The sequence below is a fragment of the Furipterus horrens genome, unplaced genomic scaffold (assembly GCF_987537825.1).
Source record: "Furipterus horrens unplaced genomic scaffold, mFurHor1.1.pri manual_scaffold_2, whole genome shotgun sequence".
In the NCBI taxonomy this organism is placed as follows: domain Eukaryota; kingdom Metazoa; phylum Chordata; class Mammalia; order Chiroptera; family Furipteridae; genus Furipterus; species Furipterus horrens.
This window is the reverse complement of record NW_028327172.1, coordinates 347,158-367,395: the sequence shown is the minus strand read 5'-3', so window position 1 is coordinate 367,395 and position 20,238 is coordinate 347,158. Positions and strand designations below refer to the sequence as shown.

The window sequence follows — 20,238 nt, the reverse complement described above, 5'->3', positions numbered from 1 at the left end:
GTCCTTGGAGAAGCAGGGGCTGGTCTGGGAGGGGCCTTCCCCTGGTGGGAGGGGCCGTCTCCAGGGCTGCTCCCCAGTCCCAGTGCCAGGCTCCTGCTGTGGGAACTGGCCCCTCTGTCCGCTGAGGGAGGGGGAAGTGGCCCAAGGGACTGAGGGGACGGAGCTGGGGGCCCGCAGGCTGGGGGTCGGGTTGGAGGTCCTGCAGCTGGTGCTCGGTGTGGGGGAACAGCCTGCTGGAGAAAGGTGGGAGCAGGGGCCCTCCTACCTCACCCCGAGGCAGGAGCCAGTCTGTGGGGTCTGTTCTCTGGGCTTCCTCAGAAGGAAGGAAGGGGTTCGCCAGCCTGGGGTGGGGTTCGTAGGAGCCTGGGCTCCACTTGGGACAGTCTCCTCCTCCTTGGTCCCCCTCCCGACCCGCCCGCACCCCCTCGGAACCCTCTGAGCCGGTGTTTAGGCAGAAATCCATTTAATACGTTGTACGAACCCGCTCCTTCCACTTGCGGGCGTCCTGCTCCCCGAGGCGAGGGGGGCGCTGGCGGAGGACGCTGTGCGGTGGGGGCCTTCAGCAGCAGGGGGGCAGGGCCCTGCGGAAGACGTTGCGGAACTCGGCGTTGAAGGCCGTGTAGATGGCCGGGTTGAGGGCGCTGTTGAGGTAGCCCAGCCAGGTGACGGCGCTGACCAGCCGCGGGGGCACGACGCAGGCTGGACACAGGGCCCGCGTGACGTGCACGACGAAGAAAGGCGTCCAGCAGACCAGGAAGGCCCCTAGGGTCGAGGGGCGGGAGGGACCTGAGCTGGGGCCAGCCACACCGGGGCTCGCAGCGCTGCCACCCTCCGCGCCGCGCCACGGGTCGGGTACCCACCGACCACCACGGGCAGGACCCTCATGGCCTTACGCTCCCGGCCCGTGATCTTGGCGCGTCTCCTGCAGGCGCGCGGCGGGGGCTCTGCCGGGGCGGCGTCGGGGGGCGCAGTGGCGCCCGCGGGCGGCGGGCCAGGGCCGCTGGGCCGGCGGGGCACGCGGCCATGCAATCTGGCTCCGCGCGCGGCCTCCCGGCGCCGCAGGCCCCGGAACGTGGCCCAGTACAGCAGCAGCATGAACGGGCAGGGCAGGAAGAAGGAGCACACGGACGAGTAGACCACGTAGTCTTGGTCTTCCAGGCGGCACACGGCGGGGTCGCGGCCCTGCGCGTCGTTGAGGCCGCAGAGCACCGGCGCCGCCACCGCCGCCGCCAACAGCCACGTGGCGCCGATGAGCAGCAGCTGACGCCGGCCTCGGCTCTGGCGGTTGTAGCGCAGGGGCAGGGCCACGGCCACGAACCTGCGGGGAGCGCAGGGAGGCCCCGGGAGTGGGCCGGGCAGGGAAGGAGCGCGCGGGGGGCGGGGATGCGGCGATGAGCAGGACGGGGTGTGTGGGGGGGGGACGGCCAACCTGTCCACGCTGATGGCGCACAGGTTGAAGATGGAGGCGGTGCACAGCAGGACGTCCATGGCCATGAGCGCGTCGCAGAGGCCGGGGCTCAGCAGCCACACGCCGCCCTGGACCTGCGCCCCGTGAGGGGGCGGGGCAGCAACAGCGGACTCGAGACCACCCCCCACTGCCCCGCCCCTGGGCCTCCTCTTGTTAGAACTGGGACAGGCGTGGGGGAAGGGGGGGGGGGTGATGGCCTGAAGACCCTGATCTCGGATGATGTGTGGTTCAGGTACCGGGGTCCCCGCCACCCACGTTTGCTCCGCAGAGCACAGCTGAGAGCCAGCCTGTCTGGTTAAACTCTGTCACTGCTCAGCGCCTTTGGACAGGGGGCTTCACTTCTGTGGCCCCAGCTGGACAGTGAGGGCGGTGGTGGCGCCCACACCATATCCGGAAGTAAGTGAATTAAAAAGTATAAAGGCCTCAGCACGGTGCCCCAGGCAAGGGCAAAGGAGCAGACAGCTGCTCCCCCCCCCCCGCCACCCCCAAATCCCTTCCTGCTGCTGTGGGACAATTAGGAGCTTAAGGCCATCCTGGTGACGTCTGTCTGCGGCTCTAGGGCAGGGAACAGCAGGTCACCCGTGTCCTTGTCCTGCTCGCTTCTGCCCCAGCCCTACCTGCTTCACTGTGCCCGCTTTAGAAAGCCAAGCCTCCCTCCCCCACTGCCCAGGACACGGTGTCCCCAACCCAGCCCTAAGCAGCTTTTCTCTGCCCAAACCTGAGAAGACAGCTGGCACCAAGGGCCCACCCAAGCCCCACACTTGGTCTGGATGGCTGCTCCTGGCCCTGGTTTTCCTCTGGGGGTCCGGACCCGTGGCTGCCCCGCACAGGCCTCCCCTGCGTCCCTCTGCCCTTCACTGTCCCTGCTGCTGTGGGCTGCCTCTGTGCGTGCACGAGGGAGGCTCTGTGCCGGTGCGTGTTCACGGTCACGTGTGCCGGCTGGGGCCTGTGCAGTGTGGTGGCCCGGGGCCCCAGGGGGAACCGCGGGGTAGGCCTGCATTTGACAGGTGGGGGGCTGGACGGCCGCAGCAGCCCGTTGGTGGGGGCCCTGGCTTGAAGGACAGAGGCATCTCCTGGGTAACAGAGGCTAAGACGGGAAGGGAGAGAAGAGGGACAGCAGAACTGGCAGGAGGACCGCGGGGTGTGCTCGGGTGGGTTCGGAGGGGCCCGCGAGCAGCCCCACCTCGGGGCTTCTGGGAAGGCCAGGCCCGGCCGTGCGCGGTCCCCACGTGGGCTGGGACCCGGCGGAGGAGCGGGCGTCGCGCCGTGCAGTCGGGCCGCGCTCACCTCGGAGTAGACGAAGAGCGGCAACACCAGCAGCGCCAGGAGCAGGTCCGCCGCCGCCAGGCTCACGATGAAGTAGTTGGTGGGCGTCTGCAGGGCGCGCGCGGCCGCCACGCTCACGCACACGAGCGAGTTCCCCGCGAGCACCGCGCCGATGAGCAGCACGCCCCCCGCCAGCGCCGCCGCCGCCCCCGCACCTCCGCCCGCGCCAGGCCCGCGCCCCGCCAGCAGCCCGCCCGCGTCCGCGGCGCTGCGGTTCCACATGGCGCGCCGGCCCCAGGCGCCCCCGCGGGCGCTCAGCACCGCGGACAGTGCCCAGGGCGCACACCCGGGTGCCCCGCCCCTCGGCCCGCCCCAGTCGGGCCTCGGTCCTGCCCGATCCGCCCCGGCTCGGCGGACCCTGGGGTGCGCCAGGGCGCACCGTGTTTGCCCGTCTTGGACTTCCGCACTTCGGGGGACCGACAGGTGGAAAAGTGCAGCGGCCAATTGGGACGCGCGTTGAGCGAGGTGATTGGCACAGGCGGGCCCAGCTCAGGGTTGGGGCGGGGGCCGCGGGTCTGCACCCGAGAAACCGGGGAGGTGGAAGGTCGCCGGACCACACGCCCAGGCGCGCAAGCACCCACACCAGTGCTGAGGTCCCCCGGTCCCTACAGGGCCCAAGCTGGGCGTCCTCCCAGGGGCACTCCCGGAGGCGCCTCGAGGCTATGGCGGCGGCACCGGTTCTCACTCCGCCCTGTTCATGCGGCGTGGCAGGACTCCCTTCTCAGGCGGGCTCCGCAGGTCGCGGGGGACCTGAGCCCCGGCTCCAGGCTCCACTGCAGGCCCTGGGCTCTCAGGCGCCGCCCCCTGCCCCCCCCCAAAAGGAGGACCCCTGGCCTGTGAGACAGGAGGTCAACCCTCACCCTCCCTCCTACAGCCTCCGAACCCACCCCTGCGTGCCCTGGCGCGTCCCCCACAATGACTGCGGGCTCCAGTCTAGAGCCCTGCACCCCATTCCAGGCAACAGCCTCTCCTCTGGTGCTGAGACCACGCTCAGCCACTGCCTGACCCTCCCTCCTCCAGGTGGGCTGCTGAGAGGTCAACCCCAAGTCTGCTCCATCGCCTTGGAGCCTGTGACCCAGAGCAAGTGTGTGCCCGCCAGCCTGGGCGACCTCACAGCCTCAGGTGAGCTGACCTGACTACAGGGGGAGGGGAGGGGACGAGTTTCCAGGAGCTGGGGACTCCTGGTCTCAGAGAAAAGAAAAGCCCTGCCCTGGCTGGTGTGGCTCAGTGGACTGAGCACCAGCCTGCAAACGGAACAGTTGCCGGTTCGATTCCCAGTCCGGGCACAGGCCTGGGTTGCGGGCCAGGTCCCCAGTCGGGGGCTTGTAAGAGGCAGCCACACATGGATGTTTCTCTCCCTCTGTTTCCCCCTTCCTTTCCCCCCTCTCTAAAATAAATAAATAAAAAGTCTTTTAAAAAAAGAAAGAAAGAAGAGAAAGCCCCATGAGAACCCTCTCACCCTGCAGCCCCCACCCTCAGGATCACCGTCACCCCACCGTGGGAGCCAGGAGGCCGGGTGGGGCCTGATGCCCGCTGCTGAGATGGCCGTGGAGAGCGGGTCCGCAGCCCTGCCCTCTGTCACACTACAGACGTGCACAGAAAGTGTGTGCAGGGGACATGTATTTCAGTGAGAGTCCCTTACATTGAAGTGACCCCTGGCACGGAGGATGGGGGCCGCCCAACCAGGGGGGTGCTGGCCTCACAAACCACGGTGGGAACTGCTCCCTTCCCTTCTGGTCTCCGGGAGTTTTCCTAGTGTCGGTGTTGACACTTCCTTCATGTTGGGGTGATAGCCAGTGAAGACCCCTGGGCCTGGGGGTCCCCGGGCAGACAGGTCTGAGCAGGGAGTCAGTTTCTCTAACACACACGGGACTGTTGGAACCGCTCCCTTCTGAGGGGACGGGGCGGCGTGTATCCCGGGAACTGGTCTCGTCCACGCTTGTTTTCACACGCGGGCCTAACGCTGACCATGCTCCCATGGGCGGCAGCACCTCTCACATCCCGTGTTTGTAAACTGTAGTAAATTGTACCTTCCTTTTTTTTCCTGGTCAGTCTTGCTAAAGGTTTATTAATGTTACTGATCTTTTCAAAGAATCAGCTTTTGGTTTCACGGATTTTTTTAATAGCGTTTTGTGTTTGTTTTCAATGTCACTTGATTTCTACTATTTGTCGTTTCCTCTCTTCTGCTTGCTTTCTACTTAACTTGCCCTTTTTCTAGTTTACTTTTTGTTTTTAGAGCGAGAGAGTGAGAGAGAGAGGAAGGGAAGCAGTCGATTGATTGCCTGGATCAATTGCTTCCCGTGTGCGCCCCCACCAGGGCCCCAACCTGCAGCCCAGCATGTGCGCTGACCAGGAATCAAACCTGCGACGCGCCAACTGGCTGAGCTGCACCCGTCAGGGCCATTTGTCTGATTTCTTAAGGCCAGTTACTTGAGATAGTTATTTTCTTTTTAATTTTTTTTAAAGATTTTATTTATTTATTTTTAGAGAGAGGAGAAGGGAGAGAGAAATGTGTGGTTGCCGGCCTGCAGCCCCGGCCTGTGCCCCGAGACCAGGAATTGGACCAGTGACCCCTTAGTTCACAGGCTGGCGCTCAGCCCACTGAGCGACACCAGCCAGGGCAAGACAGTTGTTTTCTAACGCATTTCTAAGCATTTAATGCTACAAATTTCCCTTTCAGACACCACTCACTTTTTTGTGTTTTCAGTTATGTTCAGATCAAAATATTTCCTACTTTCCCTGAAACTTCTTCCGTGATCCATGGATTACTTAGAACTATGTTGTTTAATTTCCAAATGCAACTCCCGTCCCCAGAACTCTTGATCTAAACCTCACATCTTATTTAAAAACAAACTCAAGATGAATCACAGATTTAAATATAAACCTAGAACTATAAAAGTTTTGGGAGAAAAGCTGGGAGACAACCTTTGTGACCAGGATTTCGGCAGAGACTTTAGATGTGACATCCAAAGCCTGATTTACACATTTAACTAAAACAGATAAACTGGACTTCATTAAAATAAAAAAAACTTCCACCACCGAATAGAAGAAAATATTAGCAAATGAACTGTATGCAAAACACATATAGGAGTCTCAAAACTCAACAGTAATGAGCCCTGGCCAGGTGGCTCTGTTGGTGGGAACATCGTCCTGTACTCCAGAAGTGCTACAGGTTGAGCACCAGCCTGGGAACCAAAGGGTCACCAGTTCGATTCCCAGTCGGGGCACAGGCCTGGGTGGCGGGCCAGGTCCCCAGTTGGGGGCCTGCGAGAGGCAGCCACACATTAATGTTTCTCCCCCTCTCTCTAAAAATAAATAAAATCTTAAAAAACAAAATTTAAAAAATGTCACAGGTTTGATTCCTGGCCAGGCGCACACCTAGGTTGCAGGTTCAGTCCCCAGTCAGGCAGGGCATGGATGGGAGGCAACTGATCTCTCTCTCTGTTTTCCCCTCCCCCTTCCTCTCTCTCTAAAATCAATAAACATGTTCTTGGTTGAGGATTAAAAACAGAAGACTCAACAGTAGTGACGTCACAAGAGAGAGAACTCCAGATCAGTATTACGTATGGGTCTGGGCGCAGAGCTCCCCAGCGTAAGTGAGCGGCCGGGCACCACGACCGGGTGGGGGAAGCACCGGGGCCCAAGGCTGACCCGCAGGCAGAACCCGACCCTGCCGGGCAGCACACTCGCCACACGGTCTCAGTGGGAGCGGAACAGCATCCGGCGAAACCCAACACACTTTCACGGGAAAAAGGCTCCAGGGGCGGGGAGTCTCGTCGTGGCAGGAAGTGGGAAAGAAAGGAAAGGCACCCAAGACGGACGGAAAAGGAAGCAGTAAAACGGTCCCCACTTGCAGGGGATCTTAGGTATAGAAAAATTTAAAAGCCATAAAACCTGTCAGAGCTAATAAAGAGTTCAGCAAAGTTGCAGAATGTAAGCAAACATATAAAACTTAGTGACATTCCTGTACATTAGCAACGAACAGTCAAAAAATCAAGTGATGACAATCATTCATGGCATCAAAAAGAATAAAATCACTTAGGAATACATTTAACCAAGAAGGTAAAAGCCTCGTACCCTGAAAACTGCAGAACGCTGCGGGAAGGGGTCAAAGAACAAGGACAAGTGAACCCAGCGTCAAGACTTAGTGCTATTCAGGTGGCCTTTCTCGCCAAACCAGTTCCAGTTTTATACACTCACTATCAAAACCCTGATGACCTTTTTTTTCTTCAATGTTTTATTTATTTTAGAGAGAGGGGAAGGGAGGGAGAAAGAGAGGGAGACAAACATCAGTGTGTGGTTGGCTCTCACACGCCGCCAACCGGGGACCAAGCCTGCAACCCAGGCCTGTGCCCTGACTGGGAATCGAACCGGCGACCCTTTGGTTCTCAGGCCAGCACTCAAATCCACTGAGCCACACCAGCCAGGGCCCTAATGGCTTTTTAAATCTTTTGATGTTTTTCAAAAAATGGAAAAGCCAACTCTACTGTTCACATGAAATTGTAAGGAACCCAAATAACCAAAACAATCTGCAAAAAGAAAAACAAAGTCACGAGCAACATGGATCCCGGATCTATTTCTGGGACATAAAAGAATGAGGCTTTGGGAGGCAGTGTCTCATATTGTCTTCTGAAGCAAGGGGCAGAACAGTTTAAAACGACCGGTGCGTTGCCATTGTAATACCGAGACCTGGCTCCCCGCGTTCCCGGGCTGTGCACCCTGACAATGAATCGGCCCCCCGCTTGGAGAGGCCCCTGCAGTAGCTGAGCCTCATCGCTAATCCCACCGCCGCCTTCAGCCCCCGCCCCCGCACGGTTCCCACACTCAGCTGCCGTCTTCCTCACCTTCCTCACTGGGGGTCAGTAGCTCGGCTTTGCTGGCCAACAGGCGCCCTTGCTGGTTGCTGTCGGGGGTCAGGGGCCTTGAGTGAACCCCTGTCTTCTTGGGATTTGTGGTGTATCTGTATAGACGAACACAGTTTCCACCATCTGCTCCAAAATTAATCTAGAAAACAAGGAGGAGGTGGATGGACTAACTGAGATGGGCCCTCAACTGTTGCAGGTGAGTTTGCTGTACTATTCAGTCTACGTCTGCATATTTTAAATTCTCTATAATAATAGGCAAGCGATTTTTCTTTTTCTAGTCCTAAGCGGGGACGTGGCTAAGGGGACCACGAGGTCACGAGTTACTGTGCAGCCCAGTCTCTTACCCTGAAAGCGCCGTAGTAGTGATGGACCCCGGGCTGGCCCCGCCGGCCTGCGGCTGGTGGGAGGGGGAGGAGCGGGTAGTTATGCATTGGAGAGAAACGCTTCTTTTCCGTGCCTTCTACCACCCCCTAATTTACAGCGAAGGGTAGGTATGAGGGACTTAAACTGGACGTTTGAATCTTGGTTAAAACAAAAAATGGCTTAGAGAATATCTTCTGTGGTTTGCTTACTCGGAGAATGAAACTGTCACAGCGAACCGAGTTCTTAGCTGCGTCAGTTTCCTTCCCACGTCCGACACTGGAAAAAAGGAATCATCTTCTCCTTAGAGCGCTGGACACTGACGCTGACGGCATTCGGGCCGCCCGACAGAGCGAGGTCCCATTTGAAGAACCAATCACCGAAGCGGACTTTTCTGAACGCGGGTACCGGGGGCCCTGCCCAGGGGGCCGCCCCAGGGACAGCGGCAGGCTTGCTTATGCCTGCACGTGGCATTCTGTAACGGTGGCTTATACCACGTGCCATTTCTAAGTGGTTCCCCACGGGGAAGGCGAGGTTCAGGCAGGATGGCACCCCTCAGGTCATCTCCTTCCGGGACCCTGTGGCCCAGCGGGGCATGGAGATGCCTGGACCCAGCGCCACACTCTGCCCGCCACACGGCCAAGCGGTAACACGGCAGCCACAGCATGGCCTTGAGAGGACACAGGAAACTCAGCAGCAGGGACAGGGTGACAGCCCTTTCGGATGAGATAAAGGCAGTTACAGAGCCCTAGTGACAGGAACATCTAGGACACAGCCTCCCCTTGGCCTCAGCCCTCAGTCTGTCCCTCTCGTTAGTGACTGCTTGTGCCCACATGCAGCTGTGACCCAGGTGGCCCTGACTGTGGGTGCGACACAGAGGGCTGGCAGGAGGGGGTTCTTCGGGGTGACAGAGTTGTGTACCCCCATATGGCGGCGTTTACACGAACCCACACAGCCTTTAGGGTTCATTGTTTACTGAACATGAATGTGACTGTCTGTTGATTTTTAAAGCCAACCTCACTGCATGTGAATTGTTTTAAAAACAGGAAGATGTTTCTTATGAAGATCTGACCGTTTCCTTGAGGGCTGGAGGTGCTAAGAAGTTCAACCAATTAAATTAGCACCTGGGACAGTCTCGTGAATGTAACTGATCAGTCAGCAGTGTAACCGTTTAGATTTTAATCTGCCGAGTCTGTAAGAACACGTCACAGCAGCCGCTTAGAAACACGTGTAAAGAAAACCAGGCGCCACCGCACGCCTAATGGAATGGCCCGAATCCAGAGCCCAGGCACCGCCAGGTGCTGGGGGACACGGGGCAGCCACGGAGTCTCACCCACGGCTGCTGGGAGTGCGGCCAGGGCAGCAACTTCGGAAGACAGCTCAGTGGTTTCTTAGAAAACCGAGCACCCTCCTGCCGTAGGACCGGCCGTTGGGCTCCGAGGTGTTTACCCAGAGGAGCTGGAAACTTACGCCCACACCCACTCAAAACCCTGCACGCAGATGTTTAGAGCAGCTTCTTCGTATGTTACACCTGGAAGGAACCAAGACGTCCTTCAGGAGGTGATGGACGGATCAGCCGCGGTCCATCCAGACTGGGGACTCCCCATGCGGAGCTAAAACGAAACGAGCTGCCAGGTCATGAAAAGCGTGGAGGAAACGTCGGGGCCTGATCCCGAGGGAGGGAAGCCGATCTGAAAGGCCCCGGCGGGCACGACACCACCTCCACGACACTGGAAGAGGCAGAATGTGGGGACAGTAACACGCTCTGTGGTTGCTAAGTGGGGGGTGGGGGGTAGACAGGCGGAGCCGAGGGAATTGAAACTATAGTGGTGGGCACGTGTCACGTCACACTCGTCCAAACCCACAGAGCGGACAACACCCAGAGGGACGCTCCTGCCGACTGTGGACTTAGTATCAATACCGCCCATCGGTGGTAACAAGTGTTGCGCCCGAGCAAGGCGCTGGGACCAGGGGAGGCTGAGTGGGGCTGGGACCCTGCATTTCAGCTCAAATGTCCTGAAACGGCTTTGAAGAAAGGCCCACCGATGGCGTTTAAAACGCATGCGAAGTTTCACACAATTAGGAGTTTATAGCTTCACTTACTAGCTCCGTCCCGGACTGCCACTGGTGAGACCCCAGGGACCCAGCTGCCCCTTTTCCTCCCGGTCTTTCGGCATCTCGGCCGCGGACCGCCCTCCCCACGCTGCCGCCTCAAAGACACAAACGGTGCGGCGCCCCGGGCTGCCATCTGCGCTGAGTGGCCGGGAGGTCACCCGTCCGCCTGCCCGCGCCCGGCCCCCCGCCTAGCCGCGCGCACTGCCTGCGTGGGCCCCTCCAGCGGCGCCCGCGGCCTCGGGTCGCCTCGCCTTTCGTCCCGGCCTGGACCCTCCCGAGCCCCTCTCCGAGGCCCTGCGCGCCGAGGCCGCGAGGCTTTGCGCAGGCCGTTCTCGCCGCGCGCCCTCCCGTCCGCTCCCGGCTGCCCGCCCTGGGGCGCCACCGCGGCGGGACTGGGTGACGGGAGCCCAGCAGGGACGACAGATGGGGGGGCGGCCCTTACCTTCCGGCGGATCGATGGGGTGCGGCCCGGGCTGCGCGGAGCCAGGGCGGCGCCGAAGACCCCGGCCCGCCCCCTCCACCCCGGGCGCAGCTATAAGGGCGGCGCGGGGCTCGAGCGGGGACAGCGGCGCTCGGCAGCCCTGGCGCGCCCACCATGGCCCCCCGGGACCTGCTGCTGCCTCTGCTGCTGCTGCCGCTGCTGCTCCGGGGCTCCGCTGCGCACCCCGCGCCCCGCAGGTGGGGAGCCCCGCCCTGTGTGCCCCATCCAGTCCCTGCGTCCACCCCCCTGACCCCGGCCTGGCCCTGATCTGTCCGCGGCCCCGTCACCCCCACCGCAGGGCCCCGCGACACGCGGACGGGATGTTCACCAGCGAGCTCAGCCGCCTGCGGGAGAGCGCGCGGCTGCAGTGGCTGCTTCAGGGCCTGGTCGGGAAGCGCAGGTGAGCGCGGCTGCCCCTGGGAGCAGGGAGGCACCTGCCCTGCGGGGGGGGGGCACCCGAGGGGGACGGGCCCTGAACCTCAGCCGTCCCCGCCGCGCAACTCCAAGACTAACTCTGATTGGGGGTGGGGGTGGGGGGCAGTGAGCAGGTCACAGAGAACAACACGTCCTGGACCAAGTCCACCGAGGGGCCCCTCTGCCTGCTGTGGTTCATCATGCCGGCCCTGCAGGCCTGGTGAGCACCCCTGTGCTCTCTGCATGAAAGCGCTGCCCCCAGACCCTGCCCCGGACCCCTGGGCATCCTGGAGTGCCCTGGCTCAGGGGAGGGATCTGGACAGGTGATGGGCCAGGGCTCTTGGGGGGAAACTGGGTCAGTTTACCAGGTGGGCGGGGTCCCCAACTCTAAGCCCCAGCCCCTAACCTGGCTATCTCTGCAGGGTGCCTCCCAGGGCCCCCCTGAACCAGGCCTGGTCTCCCTGGCTGCCTCCTGGACTGAGGTCTGCGGTCATGGTTTCAGACACGGCCGTCCCCGCTGAGACCCGAGGAGGCCCTGAGGACTAAGGAGCTGCCCTCCACGGACCTGGGCCTGCGGAGTCTGGATGGGAGGGGTGGGCGTTGCACTTGGCACCAATAAAGGAGGAACTCAGACTCTGGCCTGGCAAGCCACCTGTGTGTGCCATTCCGGTACCATCGAGGCAGCGCCGACAGAGGGAGGGGCCCCATCCTCGAAGTCCCGCCGAGGCCACACCCCGCTGCCCTTTAAACCTGGGAAGCCAGCGGGCACCTCCCGTTCCCTTATCTCTGGCATCAGGGCCATCTCCTGTCCCACCGACTGACCTCCCAGGGCCCCACCCGCATGCAGGGGCTCTGAGGGGAGACTGCCCGGGATGGACTGGAAGAGGGGATGGGATGGGGGGCACGTCACAGGGGTCTTGGCTCCCTGTCCAGGCCGTGTGGACTTCTTGGGCAGCGGCTTGGCCAGTCTGAGGCTGTGGGGCAGCGACACAGATGGCACCCCAGGGTACGGGCTCCTGGCCCAGGCAGAGGGGCTGCTGTCACAGCACAGAGGTAGGAGGAGCTTGGGGACAGTGCTCAGGGACAGGGAGCAGCAGGAGCCAAGGCCTAATGGCAGGAAGGCTGCCCCACGACCACAGCAGCTCCCCGCCCTCCTGACCCACCGGGTGGCCTCCTTGGAGCCTGGGCTTGGGGTCCAAGGAAGGACAAGGGTGGGGCAGTTGGGGGCTAGAATGGCCCCGCTGTTGGACCAGAGTCTGTGGGAACCCACGGTCCCCCAAATCACCCTCATCTGCCAGCTCTGCATGGAGGGAGCCAGCTTGCTCCTGGGGCTGGCAGGCGGGTCCCCAGGAGCGTGGGGAGAGCAGGTGGCCTGGAGGGGAGCCTGGGGTCCGACTCCACAAACCCCACAGGGCTGCCTTAGGAAATTTGCCCCAAGATGGTCCGGCAGGGCAGCTGGTGGGGGGGCAGGTGAGGCAAACACAGGAGCCAGAGGCTGACCCTCCCAGCCCCCTCTTCCCTGGCCCCTGGTAGCCCCTGACCCCCCACCCTCATCCGAAGCCTGCGACCCCTGCCACACCCCGCTCCCCCAGGCCCGGGAGCGCTGAGCATTCTCGGACTCCTTCCTGCCTCACGTCTTGGTGACTGGGCCTAGCGCCCGCTGGCCCTTGCACGTGACCTGGCTCCTGCCCTGTGACCCACAGGCCCGGTGCTTGGCCTGCGGCCTGCGGAAGCCCCCTTGCGGGAGGCCAGTCTGTCGTGAAGGGTCATAAAGTGGGGCGGTGCCGGCAGGGGGCGAAGGTCGCCCAGGCAGAGACTGTGTAGTGCTGACAGCGGCCGCAGGCTGCTCAGAGGGTCCTGGGCCGACGCAGCCGGACGCCAGTGGGGCTCCCACCCTCCCACCACCCGAGATGGGCACCTGGGCCCTGCTGCTGCTGCTGCTGTTCCTGGCCGCGGCCCGGGCTCAGGGTACACCTGGCGGTGCAGGTGGGTTGGGCACCGGAAGCGGCGGGAAGGCGCCAACGCTAACCCCCTCCCACTTTCCAGTCTGCTCCGTGAAGAAGAATGTCTTTGAAGTCGTGGAGAACACGAACCCCAGTGGGCCCCTGGTGGAGATCTATGTCCCTGAGGGCCAGCAGGTGTCCCTCGGGCCCTTGTCCACAAGCTTCGCGTTTCGGATCCAGGAGACACAGCTGTTTCTCAATGTGACTCCCGACTACGAGGTGCCGATGGCCGGCCCAGGGCAGGGTGGGGGGCGTGGGGGTGGCTGGGGTGGCCGCCCCTCCACGGGACCCAGGTGGAGAAGGGCTCTGTGCCCCTCGGCCCCCAGGCTTGGCTGAGGGCAGACCAGAGGGAACCGGGCCCTCGGAGGACAAAGCTTCCTGGGACCCTGAGGCCCCCTGGACTTCGCACGGGTGGCGGGACCCTGGGTGAGCACCAGCCCCTCATCCCCCTCACCTGGGAGTGGGCAGGGGTCCCTGACACTAGCCCTCCCTGCAGGAGAACACAGTGCTGGAGGCGCAGCTGCAGTGCAGGAGGGGCAGCGCTGTGGTGAGTCCCACCCCACGCCGTGCCGCCTTCCGGGGGAGCCCCCTGCCGCCCCTCACCCTGTGATGTCGGAGTGCTCCTGGGCGTGAGTCCTTCCCCAGTGACCTCACCTAGTGGCATGTTTTCAAGAGTCACTCTGTGCTGGCCACACCCACAGTTCCTCCAGCCAGACTGTCCCTGGGCCACAGGCTCACAAGCCCTCCCACCCTGATTAAGCATCAGACCCCCAGGAGACACCTCCCCCGCCTGCCTCCTTCTCAGCAAGGCTGGTGGCTGTGCCTGAAGCTACAGCCCCCCACATCTGCCCCCATGTGGGTCATGGCTACCTGCACCCCCCTTCTTGAACCTTCCAGCTGGTTCACTCCCTGCGCCCTTGGCCTTGCCCACCCCGGCTCCCTCTCCGAGTCCTGCCCAGAGCTCGCAGGGCCGCTTTCTCACCAGGATCAAAGCCAAAATCGTCGCTGAGGGGGACGTCTTGTGCTGTCTGTCACCGTCTCCTATTTATTTATTTTTAGAGAGAGGGGAAGGGAGGGAGACAGGGGGAGAGAAACACCAATGTGTGGTTGCCCCTCACACACCCCCAACTGGGGACCTGGCCTGCAACCCAGGCCTGTGCTCTGACTGGGGATTGAACCGGCGACCCTTTGGTTTGCAGGCTGGTGCTCAATCCACTGAGCCACACCAGCCAGGGCTCCCCACCTCCCGTCTTTCCTCAAACCCCCGCTCAGAGGGTGGCTGAGCACCCTATTCTGAGCAGCAATGCTGCCCCCCCCCATAGCTTCTGACCCCACTTCATCTTCAGGGGAGCGAGGCTGCCACCCCTAGGCCCAGCGCGGACAGTGGCGGCCCCGTGCGCATGCGGCTTGGCTGCGAGCCACGTCCCGTCTGCTTCCCTGAGCCCTGTGGGCGCCCCCACCCAGACATCACAGCACCCCTCTCCCACACCTCAGGATGCCTCTAAACAGCGAGGACGCCTCTTCCACGTAGCACGTCCTCCTCGTCACACCTGAGCCAGGCAGGCGCTCAGCATCCGGACGCCGGGCGATACCCGCTGCCCACGGTCACAGCCGCCCGGCTGGCGTGTCCCTACGTGTCCTTCCAGCTCCAGGCTCCCCTTTCCCTCCTCTTCTCCCTGGAGACTCATGTTGCAAGAAAGGGGCTTGTTCCGCAGCGCCCGGATGTGGGGTTCGGCTGGTGGCGCCCCAGCACCTGCATTTTACCAGCCACCTTGGTTCCCTACCCGTGACCTCCGTTGGCGCAGGGAGCCTTGTCCTGCAGCTGAGCAGGCCCCCAGAGCGCCCCTGGGGGGACCCATGCGGAAGAGGCTGACCACCCCCACTCCCCCCAGGTGACCCAGCTGAGGGTGCTCGTCATCGTGCTGGACGTCAACGACAATCCACCCGTGTTCCCCTTCAAGGTCAAGGTCAGGAGGGTACCCGAGGTGAGTGTGGAGAGGCCGGGGAGGTGCCCCGGGGCCCGCGCTGGGACAGCCGCAGCCTGGCGCGCGGCACCTGGAGCACAGAGAGCTGGTGGGGGCCTCACCCCTGGGGATGGGCCCACGGGGGCAGGGGTGTGGCCAGACCAACTCTCCCCCTCCCCCAGGACACGAGAGTGAACACCGTGGTCATCCCTGAGACAGAGCTGATGGCCCAGGACCGTGACAAGGATGACATCTTATTCTACGTGCTCCAGGAAGTGACCCAGGTCAGCAACCCCATCCACTGCCCAGCTCCCACCCCTCCCTTCAGGCACCCCCTTCTCGCCACACCCTCCCAGGGTCTCAGCTCTGCCCCCATCTCTCCAGGGCGCCAGCAACTTCTTCTCCCTGGTGGGCGCGAACCGCCCCGCCCTGCGGCTGGACCGGCCGCTGGCCGCTGACAGGCAGCAGAACCTGAGCTTCCAGCTGCTGGTGCGGGTGAGCAGGCCCTGCCCCCGAGTCCCGTCCTGGTCCCTCCGGCCCCCCCGAGGCGGCCCCACCCTGGCTCCCAGGCTGACTGCCAGGCTCTGGGCTTGCAGGACACTCGGGAGGAGGACGCGGTGCCCAGCCATACAGCCACGGCCACCGTGGTCCTGGAGGTGCAGCCTGTGGACCGGCGGCCCCCCTGGTTCCTGCCCTGTGTCTACTCCGACTCGAATGTCTGCGTCCAGGCCCAGTACCGAGGGGCCATCCCCGTCGGCCACAGACTGGTACTGGGGACCGGGCAGGGCAGCGCCAAGCCCAGAGCTGGGTCAGGGCCAGGGAGGCTCAGGGTTGGCCCTGAGGGTGGGACCTGGATGCTGCGGGGTCAAATATGCTTGTGATTTTGTTTTTTAATATTTTATTTACTTATTTTTAGAGAGAGGGGGAGGGAGGGGGAAAGAGAGGGAGAGAAACATCCACGTGTGGTTGCCTCTTGCGCGCCTCCAACTGGGGACCTGGCCAGCAACCCAGGCCTGTGCCCTGACTGGGGATTGAACCGGCGACCCTTTGGTTCGCAGGCCAGCGCTCAATCCACTGAGCCACACCAGCCAGGGCTGCTTGTGGTTTTTAAACAAACGTGAGCATTGCTTTGTAAAGCAGCCTTGCCCAACGCCGGGCTCGTGTGTGATGAACAAACTCCTCTGGAGCTGGATTGAGGAGGCCGGGCCGAGGCGGCGAGGTTGCGGGGGACTGGTGGGGCCCTGTGGGGCGTGTGGCATGCTGCCGCACCGGGAGGCAGGGCCCGGCTCTCTGCCAGGGAGCTGCCCCGTCCCCAGGGGCTGCCGCCTCTGAGACCTGCACTGTTCAGACCAACCCGGTGTCTCTGGGCAAAGCGACTCATTCACAACAGGCCCCCGGGGGGTGATGCGCCATCGGGCCGCCTACAGGCCCAACTGGGGCTTTCAGGCCCCCTAGAGAGGAGCAGGAGGGGCCGAGCTGGGGTTCGCACACCAGCCCACAGGTTCCCCTTCTCTCCGGGTCCCCACAGCCAGGCCCCCTCGTCTTGCGACCGGGGCCCATCTATGCCGTGGACGGGGACCGGGCCATAAACCAACGTGTCATCTACAGCATTGTGAGAAGTAAGTGAGGCCCAGCCCTGGGTCTCTCTGTCCAGCCCCCAGCCCCCGGACCCATCCCCACCGTGGGCCAAGGAAACCCCAGGGCCAGCTGGGGCCCTGGATCTCCTGCCTCCAGAAGGGATGGGTCCAAACCTTCCCGCCATCCTCCCAGGAAACGAGGACGAGGACGGCACGTTTGTCATCAATGCGGACTCGGGCAACCTCACCATGACCAGGAGTGTCCCCAGTCCCAAAACCTTCCTTCTGCTGGTCAAGGTGTGTCCCCTGGCCAGGTCTCCAAGGACTGACCCTTCCAGAGCCCCAGGCTACAGGGCTGGCCCTCAGGAACCCACTGGTCACTCACGGCTGCCGCCCCCACCCCCAGGGCGAGCAGGAGGACCACGCCAGATACTCAGTGACCCAGGTCACCGTGGAGGCCCGCAACGCCTCGGGGAGCCTGCCCCGCTTCCCTCAGAGCTGGTACCGCGGCACCGTGGCCCTGAACTCTGGCGTGGGCGTGGCGGTCAAGGATGCAGCTGCCCCCTCCCAGCCTCTGAGAATCTGGGCCCAGGACCCCGAGTTTCCAGTAGGCACCACCTGGCGTTCCCTTCGGGGTGGTGGGTGGGGGTGATTGGGGCCCCTGGGTTCACTGCAGCTGTCTACATGCAGGACCTCAACTCAGCTATCACATACCGAATCACCAACAACTCCAACTTCCAAATGAATGGGGAGGAGGTGCTGACTGCCACCCCGCAGACGCAGGCAGGGGCCTTCTATGCAGAGGTGAGGGCCAGACAGCATCTCCGAGGGGTGGGGGGTTAAGGGGGAACTAAGAGGGACAAGCCCATCCTGCCGCAGGTACAGGCCAAGAACGCGGTGACGTCAGGCGTGGCGACCACCGTCCTGGAGATTGAAGTCTCCGAGCAGGAGCCCACCCCAACAGGTGAGCCTCTGGGGCCGGGGTGACCCTCGGGGAGGGCTTCTTGCCTCAGGCATGCTGGGACAGAGGCAAGCCCAAGCTGTGTCCCTGGTCCCCAGGCCCCCCCGGCTCCCCCACAACCCCAGAGACTGGAAGAACAACCCCGCCCACAAGCAGCTCTACTTCAGAAGCCCCCAGGCCCCCCGAGCCTTCTCAGGGACCTTCCACCACCAGCCCGGGGGGCAGCGCTGGCCCACACCCCCCCACAAGCAGCTCCACCTCAGAAGCCCCCAGCCCCCCCGAGCCTTCTCAGGGACCTTCCACCACCAGCCCGGGGGGCAGCGCTGGCCCACACCCCCCCACAAGCAGCTCCACCTCAGAAGCCCCCAGGCCCCCCGAGCCTTCTCAGGGACCCTCCACCACCGGCCCGGGGGGCAGCGCTGGCCCACACCCCCCTGCAGGCACAACTCCGAGGCCACCTACCTCGTCCACACCTGGGCGGCCCTCCAGTGAGGGAACCAGCACCTCCCCTTCATCAGCTTCTCCCAGCGGGGGCTCAACACAGACCCCGACGCCAGGTACCTCTCAGAAGACGCCCATGGGCCCAGCAGACCCCCCCCCCCGCCCTCAGACAGTACCCCCCCAGGCCCTGGAGCCACCCCCCTGCTCTGACTCGTGACACCGGGTAGCCCAGGAGTCACGAAGGGGCAGGGCCCATCTGAGGCTGGCCCAGCATAACCGTGTTGACTGTGAAATCCAAGGGGGGGTGCCCTGGTCTGGGACAGGTCCTTGGGGCCCTGGAGGTAAACTGGGGAGTACGTGGAGGGCAGGCCAGAGGCCACCTGTGGGAGGCGATGAAGCCCAGTTCCCAGGGACCTGCCACCCGGGGCTCCCGTCCCCCTTCCTTCCTCAGCAGCCTGGCCACCAGGCTGGAGGCACCGGCCTGGCGTGTTCCCAGGGGTCCCGAGCCTGGCACAGGCTGGCATGGGGAGCTGGGTGCTGAGCTGACAGTGAGTGGTGGGGCTGTGGCCTGCAGGCTCCCCCGGGACCGGAGGCGGCACTGGCGAGGACCCTCCAGGGGACAGCCACACAGAGGACCAGCGCTTCTCAGTGACGGAGATGGCGGCCCTGGGCGGGGTGCTCGGTGCGCTGCTGCTCCTGGCCCTCATCGCCCTGGTGGTCCTTGTCCACAAGCACTATGGCTCCCAGCTCAAGTGCTGTCCGGGCAAAGCTCTGGTGAGGCCTTGGTGGCAGGGACAGGACGGGAGAGGGACAGATGAATAGACGGAGACAGGGTGCGGAGTGAAGGCAGGAGTGGGGGACGTGGCTGCAGACACCGTAGTCCAAAAGGTGGGCGGCGGGGGGGCAGGGAGAGGCAGAGAACAGGGGGAGGGGCTAGCGGGCATCCCTGTCTCTGGGGAGAGCTGCGGGATCTGAGTCCAAGTTCCGGGTCCCTGTTAACACCTTGGCTCCCTGCCCCGACGCCAGGATCCGCAGCCCCTGGGCTTCGACAACAAGGCCTTCTTCCCGGACGATGGTGAGGCCAACTGGGGGCCCGCTTCCAGCTCCCCACCCGGCCGCCCCCCGGCCGGAGTCCCGCCCGAGCCTCCGTTGCCCGCGTCGCCCACGCCCCCATTGCCCGCGCCGCCTGCGTCCCCCGCCCCGGCGTCCCCTGGCCGCGTCCCCGAGTCCCCCGCGGCGGTCCGGGACGAGGGTGGACCCGCGGGCGTGAGGTCCATCCTGACCAAGGAGCGGCGGCCCGAGGGCGGCTACAAAGCCGTGTGGTTCAGCGAGAACATCGGGGCGGAAGCCGACGTGGTGGTCCTGAACGCGCCCACCTGGGACGCGGACCAAGCCAGCGACTCGGGCAGCGAGGGCAGCGGCGACGAAGGGGCGGACGCGGGTCCGGACCGGGGACCCAGCGCCGAGTCGACCTACATCTAGCAGCCCCAAGGGGGCAGGACCCGCGCAGCCGGCCGCGCCCCTCCCTGTCTCCCCCGCCGCCCCGCACTGTGCAGAATAAAGCGACACTTCCGAATCTCCAAGACGCGTCGCTGACTGCGGCTGCGCGCGACTCGGCGCGGGGCGGGGTGGGGTGGGGGCGGGTGGGTGGGTGATGCCTACCCAGGGCGCCTGGCGCCGCTTCCCGTAAACCACCTGCCGCGGGGGCCGCCCGGGTCCAGGCCAGCTGGCGGCCGGAGGTTCCTCTCCCGGGGTAACCGCAGCCCGCGGGGGGCGCCGGCACGGGGCCCCCTCCCGACCGGCCGCGGACGTTCTTGGCCTGGGGGAGGCTCAGGAGCTCCCTGGCCGGGAGCCACCCTCGAGAGCACTCGGAGAGCATGGTCCCGGGACTTTCGGGGGGTGGGGGACACAGCTTGTGTCCCTGTGGGGTCTAGGGAGGGCATTGAGCACCCAGGCGCCGGGACAGCAGCCTGCGGTACGGGGCGGGGTGCCGCCCGGTGAGACAGGGGCAGTGGTCAGGCCAAGGGCCGGGGATGGCGGTGGGACCGGCCGCCCCCACCACTGACTCCGGACGAGGCGTGCGCCCTCCCCGGGAAGCCTGAACTGGGGATCGGGGCACACACTACGCCACCGCCAACCCACCGGACATAGATACCCCCCCCGCCCCCCCGCAGCGCAGCAAGTGCCCGCCTCGGCTGCACCTGAGCCCCGCGGCCCCGCCCCGCCCCCGCCCAGGCCCCGCCCCTCCCAGACCCGCCCCCCG

At 63.8% G+C, this 20,238-nt stretch overlaps 3 protein-coding genes across 3 annotated transcripts; 2 read left to right on the top strand and 1 right to left on the bottom strand.

The window, feature by feature from the left end:
- Positions 1–458: 458 nt before the first annotated feature.
- Positions 459–3,016, bottom strand: DRD4 (dopamine receptor D4). The gene is made up of 4 exons (XM_090292258.1): positions 2,756–3,016; positions 1,430–1,542; positions 861–1,318; positions 459–762 (listed from the first exon to the last, which is right to left on the bottom strand). The coding sequence occupies exons 1-4, from the start codon at positions 3,014–3,016 to the stop codon at positions 560–562; spliced, it is 1,035 nt and encodes a 344-aa protein (XP_090148384.1). The 3' UTR covers positions 459–559.
- A 7,707-nt stretch (positions 3,017–10,723) lies between these two features.
- On the top strand, positions 10,724–11,602 carry SCT (secretin). Its single transcript, XM_090292419.1, has 4 exons — positions 10,724–10,812; positions 10,914–11,015; positions 11,157–11,249; positions 11,452–11,602. Exons 1-4 carry the CDS (start codon positions 10,730–10,732, stop codon positions 11,573–11,575), a joined length of 402 nt encoding a protein of 133 aa, XP_090148545.1. The 5' UTR covers positions 10,724–10,729; the 3' UTR covers positions 11,576–11,602.
- Positions 11,603–12,827: 1,225 nt separating this feature from the next.
- CDHR5 (cadherin related family member 5) lies at positions 12,828–19,558 on the top strand. The gene is made up of 15 exons (XM_090292500.1): positions 12,828–12,997; positions 13,076–13,251; positions 13,529–13,579; positions 14,925–15,017; positions 15,179–15,280; positions 15,381–15,491; positions 15,593–15,763; positions 16,525–16,615; positions 16,767–16,870; positions 16,980–17,180; positions 17,264–17,377; positions 17,453–17,537; positions 17,633–18,091; positions 18,550–18,749; positions 19,002–19,558. The coding sequence occupies exons 1-15, from the start codon at positions 12,940–12,942 to the stop codon at positions 19,455–19,457; spliced, it is 2,472 nt and encodes an 823-aa protein (XP_090148626.1). The 5' UTR covers positions 12,828–12,939; the 3' UTR covers positions 19,458–19,558.
- The last annotated feature ends 680 nt before the right edge of the window (positions 19,559–20,238 follow it).

Coding starts and splice junctions, on each gene's coding strand:
- CDHR5 (XM_090292500.1), top strand. CDS start 12,940: ATGGGCACCTGGGCCCTGCTGCTGCTGCTGCTGTTCCTGGCCGCGGCC. Junction 15,492..15,592: donor GCTTCCAGCTGCTGGTGCGG/GTGAGCAGGCCC, acceptor CTGGGCTTGCAG/GACACTCGGGAGGAGGACGC. Junction 18,092..18,549: donor AACACAGACCCCGACGCCAG/GTACCTCTCAGA, acceptor TGTGGCCTGCAG/GCTCCCCCGGGACCGGAGGC.
- DRD4 (XM_090292258.1), bottom strand. CDS start 3,016: ATGTGGAACCGCAGCGCCGCGGACGCGGGCGGGCTGCTGGCGGGGCGC. Junction 1,319..1,429: donor TGCGCCATCAGCGTGGACAG/GTTGGCCGTCCC, acceptor CGCTCCCCGCAG/GTTCGTGGCCGTGGCCCTGC. Junction 763..860: donor GGTCCTGCCCGTGGTGGTCG/GTGGGTACCCGA, acceptor CCTCGACCCTAG/GGGCCTTCCTGGTCTGCTGG.
- SCT (XM_090292419.1), top strand. CDS start 10,730: ATGGCCCCCCGGGACCTGCTGCTGCCTCTGCTGCTGCTGCCGCTGCTG. Junction 10,813..10,913: donor GCGCACCCCGCGCCCCGCAG/GTGGGGAGCCCC, acceptor CCCCCACCGCAG/GGCCCCGCGACACGCGGACG. Junction 11,250..11,451: donor ATGCCGGCCCTGCAGGCCTG/GTGAGCACCCCT, acceptor CTATCTCTGCAG/GGTGCCTCCCAGGGCCCCCC.